We start from the raw sequence: 11341 nt of genomic DNA on the forward strand, positions 1-11341 counted from the left end.
CTATTAAAATTTGTGGACTTTGCTTAAAAGCCACATCTGCAACCAGTTTAAATGAACATGACCAACTGGTTAAACAAGTGGCTAAATATGCAGCCTGAATTATGCCTGAAGCTTGCTGATGGCTAACAAAAGTATATGGGTGAGGTGCAACTTCCTAAGGGACATTTAACCAAATATTATTGAAGGTGTATGTGTATATATGTGAGACTATGAATAATTTTGACCTGGTATAGATTACAGAAATCAAAACTAAATTCAAACATTTGAACATTGTTCTCATTTTTAAATGATTAACGATGTAAAGTATTGCAGTCAGTTCAAATAAATCATGAAAAGTCCAGAAATGACCATGACCTTCATGGATTTTACATTATAATGATGTACTAAAAATAAAGCTCTCTTCTCAGGCTCACAGAGTTTCCACAATTGATTAAAAATTCTCAAAAACATCGTATGCGGTTGGAGCTGTCATCATTTTAATCATCTGATTCATAAAACTGAACCATGGGGAATAAAATGCTCCCCAGCTGCAGGGGATACTGTAAATGGCCTCAGCAAAATCGCAAGCAAGGCTGAAAGGAAATGTCACATCATTGTCTTTAAATGCAGCTGCTGTATTGTCACTGTTAGTGGCCAGCCTGGCTTTAAAATCTGGAGATTATTTTTTGTTTTTCATAAATATGCAGTTTAAAATAAATGGCATGTTTACTTGCATTCGAATGAAAGCCAGTGAAGGTTCATAACCACCGTCACATGCTCCAGTGTAACTATTACCATTTTAAGAGCTTAACAAAAAGTAGTACCACTGCATCTGAATGATCTTACGTCACTCTCAGTAGCTTATGTGTTTATATACCTGCACACACAACAGTGGACAAAGACACAAATGTACACACTTACCCTGCCGAGGATGACGTTGATCTCTACAGTTAGTAGGAGTCCATACAGCAGCACTAGCAGTCCTGTGATGCAGTAGCGTAGCTGCCTGGGGCCGATGCCATGCTCGGTGTACTTGGCAAACTTGATGGTCTTCATGATGAAGGCCAGCACCCAGTAGATCAGCAGGGCTAAAGGGATTTAGCAGGGATCAGAGTCACACAGTGAATTACCAGATAAGCCCGAAACGATAAATAACTCGACCGCAAACTTATATTTCAGTCTAAATGAAAAAGTGTCATCAAAATGACATCGTTCTCTCTGAAACTCAATTTGTGCAATAGGTGTATTTTGTTACAGGCTGGGATACATTTCATATAACTGTGTCCATGGTTCAACTCGTGTTATAATTTATTTAAAATGTGGAGACACCATTCAATCTCGTGTTTCAGCTGCGTAAGAGAACAGTTAAGATATGAGTTTTTTCTTCTTGTTTCTTTCCTCCGTTTCCATTGCACTGTTTCTAGCAGACGTCTAATTCAGGAAACAGAAGCTAAATCTGTTGTCTTTGTTCCATTGTGATTTTTGATGGAGCTACATCACGTCAGTCCAGACGATATGAGACGATAACGGATTCTTGTTTCTACACAAAGGTTACACTGCTGGCCAATAGCAAAACCACTGAGATTTTTTTTATCTTCTTTATAATGAAGAATATCTCTAGCATAAAAGTCAACACCCAAGGCTCTCTTTAGAAGATGAATTTCTGTCTGGCTATGAAATGGAAACCTTACAGCCAGGGAAGCTGAGTGACTCAATGGGAGCATTGAATAAAGCACCAGGAACTGCACACAGATGAGTTAATGATGCCTGAGAAGGAAGGGAAAACTGCAGTGTGATTGTTCCACAAGCAAACATCACATGTGGAGAACTAATGGACAAAGGTGAAGCATGACACTGCCCTATTTATCAATAACTATCACGAACTAGAGGAACTGAAAACATTGATCATTTCATAACAAAAAAACTAAATATATTTGCCATGGAGATGCTTGTCTGCTGTGCAAACTGTGCAGCGCTTTCACTTTATATTAATTTAAATGCATAATTAATATCTGCACAGAGAACAATCCCCCTCGATGACACTGCCCTGCATCATTATCTGAAAGTAATGAACCAGTCATCTGCAAATGACAACACTGACCCTGCTGCTCTGTTATGTAATGTAATGTAATCCCGTAGAGTTTAGTAAATCAATAATCAGTTGCCATTCTGTAAGTACATTCAAGTAAGTACAAAGCTAATGCTAGCTTCACAAGCCATGATCACAAATCGTATTGCATTCACTTCATCTCAGTGCTACGAATGAATATGCTAAGCAGTATATCCCAGGGTGAAGCTGACAGTAAAGGTAAAGTTGTCTCTCTCAGGAAAATGTAAAAAAGAATAAACAGACGATACCTAACAGTAGTTTGGGAAAGTTGGAGGTCTCAATGTTATGATAGTAGACAATAGAGGTGATGCCAGCCATGAAGGCCAGAGCTGCAGGCATGTACAGGTGAAGATGGAGGGACTGACTGAACCTGCAAATAAACATCAGATAGAGAAAGAAACAGGTTAGGCTGATAACAATAAAATAATAATTATTATCATTATGCATTTTGACAGATGTCTCATTAAGCAAGTAAATTAGCCAAATTTCTCTTTACCTCATAGGGCTAACCACCCCAATCTCCACAACTAATCTAGAGCCTGGTAAACTAAATTAGACAACAACAGGATACACATAGAGACGAATTAGATAACGAGACCTAAACATGAGCAGTTTGGATTCTGATATAACCCTGTGAGTCATTTCATGAGATTATCCAGGAAATGGAGGCAGTACTGTCATCTCACAGCAGGTCATGGGTTTGAATCCATTTGCCAGCTGAAGCCTTAGTGTGAGAAGTTTATATGTTTTGCCTGTGCCTGCATGGGTTGTCTGCAGGTACTCTGGCTTCCTCTCATAGTCTAAAGACATGCTTATTGGAGTCCAGGGTAAAGCTCACTGACGTGCTTTCAGTTGGCAAATATTAACATTTGCCTCTCAGTGGCTTTGTCTGTATTGTGTTGTGGTGGTGAATGCTAGCAGGCTCCATTGTGCTAAGTAGCATCCTTTTGTCTGCATTAGACTTTTTCCATTTTTTTACAAACCCATTTCAGTATGCTATTAATTCCTACAGTTTGCTGTTTGTAGTCACGGACATGGATTTTAGTAATAAAAAAAAAAAAACTTTTCACGGCAGCACATTAATGAGGGCTCTGTGTCTTTTCTAACGTTACATGTAACATGTATTTTTCATATTAAAATGGCTGCTTTGAAAAGAGCCTGTGCTTTGTTCTTCTTTTTTCTTGCTCCACTGCATCTTCTCTTTGCCTTGCCAGCTTTTGCGTTATGTCAACTCCTCTTATTCCTGCTGTGGTAGTGTCCTTATTTCTGTGTACAGTAAATAAATAAATCCAAAAAAGTAAATCATATCATGAACTTTTTTTAGCTTGCAAACTGATAACTGTCAGATCACAACCTCCACTTCCTCACTGTTAGCTTTGACTAGCTTTAAGCTTTTATTTCACGCCGCATTTTGTTCTTTGTCTTCATATTCTTAACTAAAAGTTCTTTAGCAATAAAATGTACTCTGCTTCACTACGATTTAAGTAGAAAGCAAGCAATCAACAATTTGAACAATCAACAACTGCAATCCTTCCTGCATTGCATAATTACATAATTGAATAATGGCGGAAAAAATTGAATTGTGTCACACAAAAATCATACTGATAATCAGGGATGGGTACCGGTGTCCGTTCTGACATAAACGGTAGTAACCAGACCGAAAAGCAGCGCACATTTCGGTGCTTTATTTCGGTGCTTTTTTTCCCCCTGAGATGTGATACACTTTAGATTCTAGCCAATCATTTTACGTTTCCGAGGATAGTAGACGGGCCCAGGTACGTACGTTCTTTTAGAGCAGAGCTACAGATTAAAAATGCCCAAAGCGAAGCGGTCAAAGTCTGGCTGTACTTCACAGCAAAAGATGCAAACTCAGCAGCAACAAGTGCTTTAAGCTGATACTGTGATACTGTCAAAGGAGGCAACACCTCGAATCCGATGAAACACCTGGCGACATATAGCGTTTTTTCCAAAACCGAGAAATGCGTCGTATTTGATAGCTTGCTGCGAGACCTCACACCGAGCACATCTACTGCGGGTGTGGTGCCTGTTATCAGACCCGGAGTTAGCAACATTCCCCAAAAACCCGAAGAGGAGAGTCCTGGCCCCTAGCCCTGCCAGTGTAGCAGGAATGATGAGGATGATGATGCAGCAGCCGTTCTTCTCTGCGTGAGTAGCTTAATGTTGTTCGTGTGTAATTTACGTTGAGTACGCTAACTGCGTTATTACATTAATGCATGTAAGGTGAACTAGCAAACATCATCATAGCTACATGCGGCTGTCTTCTTGTTTGATGGCAGGTACTCCCTTCACCCTGGCCAAAAAGGCTAAAATGACCAAAGAAAAAGTGGAAAACAGCTAAACATGAGAGGTTTTTGGACAAAGTTTGTGTTCTCCATTCTTTAAGCACCGGTTCGAGCACCGTTTAAGCACCGGCACCGTTTCAAAAGTACCGGTTTGGTACTGGTATCGGATAAAACCTAAACGATACCCATCCCTACTGATAATACACAAAACACATTTTACTATACTATACATTTAAACTAAACAAAAGCATATAAAAATAAACATTCTCACTAGTGTCATGACATAACAAACATCACCTCATAATGACTGAGATCACCATGAGGCTGCAGTGTTGTATTATTAAAATGCCAAACATACCCATCTGAGACAATGCCCTCTGCAATCTCACAGACGAGGATGAAGAGCAGGATGAAGGTGAGGAGCCATCGCAGGTTGTGTCCAGGAAAGTGAAGCCAGGTGCTGTGGTGGATGTGGACCTTTGAACTCTGGCTGCCCCAACCTCAAACATGAACCAGGAAATGAAAGTGATTGAAAAGCAACAGGGTCATTTCACTTTAAATACAAAAAGGCCAAAAAAGAACCATTTTACTCACAGTAGAAGACAGAGACTCTATCAAATGTTTAAACTGAGAAAACATGCCACTCTAAACCCTGTATATACTTTTCAGCATTGATGGTGCCTTTGCAGATGTCCAAGCTACCAATTCCATACGCTCTAATGCATACCATCAGGTTATGGCATCCATGTTTTTGAAAAGAAAAAATCTAATTTTGATTTCCTGACCACAGAGCAGTTTTCTATTTTGCTTCAGTTCATTTTAAATGAGATGAAGAGAAGAAAGAAGCGTTTCTGGATCATGTTCACACATAGGTTCTTCTTCTGTAGATCTTTAACTTGCGTTTGTGGATGGTACGGTGCACTGTGTTCACAGACGGTGATTTGTGCAAGTGTTCTGGAGCCCATGCAGTGATTTCCATGACAAAACCCTGACTTTTTTAATGCAGTGGTGCCTGAGGGCCTTGATCTCGTATATCACCAAGACTTATCTTTTTTATGCACAGGGGGAAAGAACATTAGCACAGAGCAAGATGACAAAAGCCATTTTTCTATGGGAGTCTCCACTAGGAAAATAAACTTGTGAGCAGTCTTGAATGAATGCGTTGTACATCATGAGCTCCATGATAAAGAGCTGGCATGCTCAAGCATGGTGAATAACTTACAGAAGGGGAAATAGAAAGATGGCTCTGCTGGGAGAAAATGCAAGGCTGCTAGAGTACAGCAGGAAAGTTGTGTTATAATCACTTTGATTGTTTGACTCTCTGCAGGCAAGGAGCCAATAGATGTGGTTAGATGGCTGCTTGCCTGAGATCCTTAAGTCAATTATTTTTTGCTCAAACCTCCTTCTCCATTAATTTCCTCTTAGACAGATGTTGGTCTCAGTTTGCCCTGTAATACAATAGAGCTTGGCTTGTAAAACAGCAACTGATAATCAAAGTGCAATTTATATTTTAGATTTGATTCGCTGCTGTCATAAAACTCATCTCTACTGATGAAATTCTGTGAATCACTCCTCACTTCTTGGCACCTTAACAGTTTTTCTCAGTGAGATGTGCTGGCACAGGCTGGCATGTACTCCATCACTTCCTCTAACTCTTTTTGACGCACACTCTCGGCTCAAGTACTGAAAAGCATCATTAAAGTCAGCACCATAATATTTACTCAAATAATTTGGCACTAGGGTAAATAAGCCACATATTAAGTGATAGCATTGCAGATATATAATAAAAGTATGCATTGCATCGAACTGTGCATTAATTATAATTACATGGATTTCCTACAGCCAACAGCAGGTAATAAGGATTCATTCAAGTCAGCGATGGTGTTGTGGTGCATGTATCCCCAATATCCTCTCTTAGCCTTGATGTGACATGGTGAAAATAATGAGCTGACTCTCTCAAGGGCAATGCACATCACAGGATGCTTAAGAGGTTTTATCAAGTGAATCAAGATAAACAGAAAACATTTCACACCCCTGAGGTTTGTGTTTGGTGGCAAAGTTGTTAGCGAGAGCACATCAGCTCAGTGTGACAGGAGAGAGAGAAAACCCCCTGCAGCTTGCAGCCTGTTATCATCTAACAGTGGACTTATAGAGCCCCTTAGTGCCTTATCAGTGAGTGTTTTTGTCTTCAAGTTAAAGGAAAGACAAAGAGAAACATTTATAGAGATATCTGCAGATAGAGAAAGTATCGGGATTCTTTAATTAGGAAAAGCAACAATATTGATATATGGAGAAACAGTGTTTTAAATGTGAGAGATGACTGGAATATTTCTAAAGTAGAAGCACAAACTGTTTAATTACACTATTATTGTCCAGATAATAATGGGGAAAATAGTGTAAAAGTTACATTTTGCATCTTCTTCCACTTTGTTCCACAATGAATAGTGAGGACTTATAGAGTGGTGTCTTGCTTTTGAAAAATGAAAAGGAGGGCAGTAAATGGGCACACACATTACACACACACCCATGTGAAAGGTCAGATGACAGCGCTGGAGCATGTGTGACTGTAGCAGCAAAATGTGCATGTAGTGCTGATCCATTACACGCTGCTGATGACTCTAACAGAAATGACCAGCGGCCAGATAGGAGGGCAAACAAGGTGCAACCTAATGCCATCATCTGTTTGCCTGCATTTCATCGAAAGACGTTAATTTGCTCAGAAAAATGCTTGCAGCTCAGTAATTATGTCCTCGTGTTGTGTCACTGAAGAGGCTCAGCCTTCCATAACTGGCTAACCCATACACCTGCAGATATTTGTGGGTGTTATAAATCGGAGAATGAAATGCGCACTCAAAACCACTCGTCGGTGGCATAAAGGTTGAGTATACTGAAATGAACAGACTCTATAAAGCAAGTGGAGCACTCACTGAATACATCATGCAATAGTTCATCAACCGCATGCAGAATAAAACAAGCTGATTAAGAGGAATGTGAGAAAGACAGAAAACATATCGAAGCCCATCATGCTGACTTGTGCTGACACGTTATCTGAGCACGTGTGGAAGTCAAGGCAGGTAAAACTGTGCAGTGAAAAGGAGGATCTCACTTCACATTGACACTCACCGATGAAGAGGATGGGGAAGGTGATGAAGAGGACAAAAACATGTGGGACCACATTGAGCGCATCCAGGAAACAGCCGTTGTTCAGAACCCCTCCATCCACGTTGTAGGCCATCGAGTTATTCTCGTTTCCACAGAATGCCAAGGACATGGTGGAACCGGGACTCTGCCGGGAACAGGAGGAAAAGGAGGAGGAGGAGGAGAAGAAGAGGATGAGGGGAGGACAGGAGACACAGACGGAGAGATTTAGAAGAAGAGGTTCTCAGAGCATGTCGTCTTTTCAAAAGGAAACACTGACGTCTGCAGTGGATCCCGGTAATTCCCAAGGTGTTTTCCTTCCTGTTCCCTCTCTAATCCAGCTCCCAAATATCAGCTCGAGTGAAAGAGAGGAGACAGAGGAGGAGGGAGGAAGAGGTCAGGGACAGTCACAGTCCAGCGCAGCAGTGGCAGTAGCAGCAGCGGCGGCAGCTCCCTCTCCTCTGTGATAGTTTAAGCAGCTTTTCTGGCCATGCCGGTGAAAAGCATCTGCAGCTCGTCCATCCGCAGTCTGCAGACATCCTCTAAGGCTGAAGCTTCACTTGTGCACAGAGCTGCACAGCTCCACTGGAATACATTCAGACATGTTCGCATTCCTCATAAACGCACACACACACACACTGATCAAGCAGCGACAGCATTCTGCAGTCCACCTGCTATTCCTGTCTCTTTGCAATCGAGAGCTCAAAGTCGACCTTGGGAGAGGAGCGCAGAAGGGGCAGAGTGTGCAGACGAGCTGGAGAGAAACTAAAGGTAGGAGGGGGAGGGTGGAAGGGAACAGTGAATGATGAAGAGCGAGACACTGGGATACAGCTAGTGGATGAACAGTGCAAACGTCATACAGAAGTACGTGTGAAGCATGAGCAAGCGCATAAAATCTAAATCTCAAAAACATGTTCTCAGGGCTTACATAATTCTAAAACACAATTTTTATCAAAATGATAAAAAATTAAAAAACAAACACAATAACGGAATAACCAGGCTCAACACATGAGGAACGATAGCATCAAATATTTATGAATTCCTGGCGTGGATGCATTATGTGTATGGTCCAGCAGAGAGAAATCCCACTGCAGCCAGTAGCAGCCTGCTTGTAGAGCAGGATCAGCAAAGACCCACATGGGAGCAGATTTCAATAATCCATCTGTCGACCAGGATAGACCGATGGCCTTTTCTTAGCGTTTAAAATGATTTACATTCAATGTAATCCATGGCTGATGACCTTTTACATCGTTGCAGCAAGGAGATAAGCTTAACCGTAATGAGCAGTTTACACAAGTGTTTTGTTGTTTACACAGACACTCGTCAGCCGATTCACGTACACGGACTCAGACTGTGGTATAAAAACAGCAATGTATATTTAATATGAGAAAAAATACAACTTACTGTAGGTTCAGGCTGAGAACTCATGTTTGAAATGAGGAGAGGTTAAAAAAGACATATCAGAGCGAGAGATGGGAAAGCTTTAAAGAGGCCGCCAAATTGGGGGGTGTGTTTGGTATGTGACGTGAGGAGAGCGGGGCATGTAAATGTGCGTGACACAGTACAGCTCGAGTTTCCTCTTTGAACTGACTTGCAAGCTTCGCCGAACATGTTGTCCTGTACTTAAGGCATCTCGAGATATAGACATTAAATTCCAGCTATCTATTTAAAAGCAAGGTAGTATTTACTTTTGCAAATGTTCATTACAGTGCACAGCTTTCTGCAAGCAGTGATACCATAAAACAGGATGCAATGCTTTTGCAAGCTTGCATTTATTCAATCCCAGCAGAACAGAATTATTCTAATTTGACTGATACTTATATACACTTAATATGTAGAAAATAAATAAGTGGATTATGATTGTAAAGCCATAAATGTGTCCAAAATGCAAGAAACAGTAAGGTTCAGGTTGGCCCCATATGCTGTAGTGCTTCTAGTTACACTTTAAGCACTGAGATATATGGGAAGTAGGAAAGGGACACCAGGCATAGCTGTAAAATGATATTCCAGTTGGTTTTTGATTTCATCACCCAATATATGATGTTTGGGTCAGCTGCAGCCCTACCTAATCACTTCCTGCACACGTCAAATATCTTAGTAGATATTAGCTCTATCATTTTGTTTAAAAATAAAGGAAAAATAGGGTTATAGGACCAAGTCCAGTTAAACAGAACAGAATACATATTGTTAAGTCTATTGGGGGTTACTTGTTTTGTGTTGTTTTGTTTCTACTACCAGCATCAGGCTTCAATTAAAGATTCCTTCTTTATATTACACTGCCCCTAGGCTATTATTATACTTTCGTTCTGTGATGCCCTACATCAGAGATGGTCATCACTGTATAGCCTGGGGAGGGTTGAAGCATTGGAGTGGGTGAGGACAGAGAAAATGACTAGACAGAGCAGCAGCCTCTCAGAGAGACGCCAAGAGAGGAAAAGTCAACATCATCTTAGCAAACTCACAACACAAAGGGAGAACAATAGATTCTAAAAAAAATCCTAAAATATCAGACCGGCCTCAAAATAGACTCTGAGCCACTGTTACGTCATAAAACCCCAAATACAGATTGATGCCAACCAAACGACAGTGGCTTAACTGAAAACAAGGTTTGACTATGTGTTGGCTGAAGTAGTGTGATGATTATGTCTGTGGGTGTAAAGTAAGGGTAAGGGGTGACCAGTGACTCATGCATTGCATTGTGGCATCCGTGTACATCTACTTTCTCGGCATTTTTCTCACCTATGAGAGAAAGAGGAAGGGGAGGTACTTGTTTTTGTGAAATGCTCCCCATCTGCCTGTGACAATTTGTTACCACACTCGGTGCAATGGCCCTGTTGAGAAATCAGCACACTCAATAGTTTAAACTCTCAGAACTCGCCTCCAGAAATAAGCCTCGGTGATGGATGAACCAATTACAGCGCACACGGGGATTCACTGACTAAATATGAACTGAAATGACTTGTATCATCACTGGATAGGCCTTAATCTGGAGAGAGCTCATATCTGTAAAATGCTGCGTGCAATTAAATCAAATTACGTGTGTCTTTTGTGTATTTTCGACCTTAATCGTAGGCCTACATGCAGAATATTCGATGCTTTAAATTGAATATGGATCAAGCGACTGAGCAGGTTACAGATATACTGTAGTAGCACTTACCGGTTTATATCGTGAGATCATTGTTCCAGCCTCGTATCTCTGACTTCAGAAACAATCTTCTGTCACATCCGTCGCTTGGATGTTAAAAAAAGAAAAGAGACAAAATCTCGTAAATAGCACAGTCTCATGTGTTCAGAGTGCGCCCGACTTCTCGCTGTCCTACTTGCGTTTGACAGCCCGACCGCAGGCGGTGGTTTACGGGTGACGGAAAGGAGCTGTCCGCGGTGCTGACCCCGGGTACCCAGGAGGGGGAGGAGAAGGAGGAAGAGGAGGGGTTGCAGGAAGAAAGAGGCAGATCTTTCCAGCCAACCTTTGGACTGTATCATGAACCGTAGAGGTAGAACATCGGCAGCTACACGCAGCACAGCGGCCAACTGGCAGCAGACAGATGTCACGTATGAACAATGAGGCGGGAGTGGATGACTGCACAGAGCTTAGAAAAGAGGGAAGCGGAATGCTGCCCAGCAAAGCAACACAGGTGTAATATTACATGAAACCCACGCGGTGCATTCTCTTTATTTTTTGTGTTTGCCACCTTTAACTTAAACACACCGATTACAAATCTGATGCTGGCCCATTTGATGACACGGAGGATTATCTAAAGCACACGATTCCATTCGATCAGTATTCACGAAGGAGCTTTGTCGCCCCCTG

General features: G+C 41.4%; 1 protein-coding gene across 4 annotated transcripts in view; it reads right to left on the minus strand.

Moving 5' to 3' along the window:
- Positions 1 to 11113, minus strand: part of abcc8 (ATP-binding cassette, sub-family C (CFTR/MRP), member 8) — a 55808-nt gene extending 44695 nt beyond the window's left edge. For 2 of the 4 annotated variants that reach the window (XM_005947405.3, XM_005947403.3), the window contains exons 1-6: positions 10688 to 11112; positions 8935 to 10361; positions 7516 to 7678; positions 4751 to 4892; positions 2338 to 2459; positions 901 to 1067 (exon numbers count right to left, since the gene is read on the minus strand). In XM_005947405.3, the coding sequence (XP_005947467.3) occupies positions 901 to 1067; positions 2338 to 2459; positions 4751 to 4892; positions 7516 to 7678; positions 8935 to 8958 (618 nt within the window). In that variant the 5' untranslated portion in view covers positions 8959 to 10361; positions 10688 to 11112. Of the gene's footprint in view, positions 1 to 900; positions 1068 to 2337; positions 2460 to 4750; positions 4893 to 7515; positions 7679 to 7810; positions 8902 to 8934; positions 10362 to 10687 lie in introns of those variants that run through there. The other 2 variants (XM_014329247.2, XM_042214173.1) reach the window with 2 other exon arrangements.
- Between the last annotated feature and the right edge of the window lie 228 nt (positions 11114 to 11341).

This window comes from Haplochromis burtoni, unplaced genomic scaffold (genome assembly GCF_018398535.1).
Source record: "Haplochromis burtoni strain Fernald_Lab_line unplaced genomic scaffold, NCSU_Asbu1 Contig_526, whole genome shotgun sequence".
NCBI lineage: Eukaryota > Metazoa > Chordata > Actinopteri > Cichliformes > Cichlidae > Haplochromis > Haplochromis burtoni.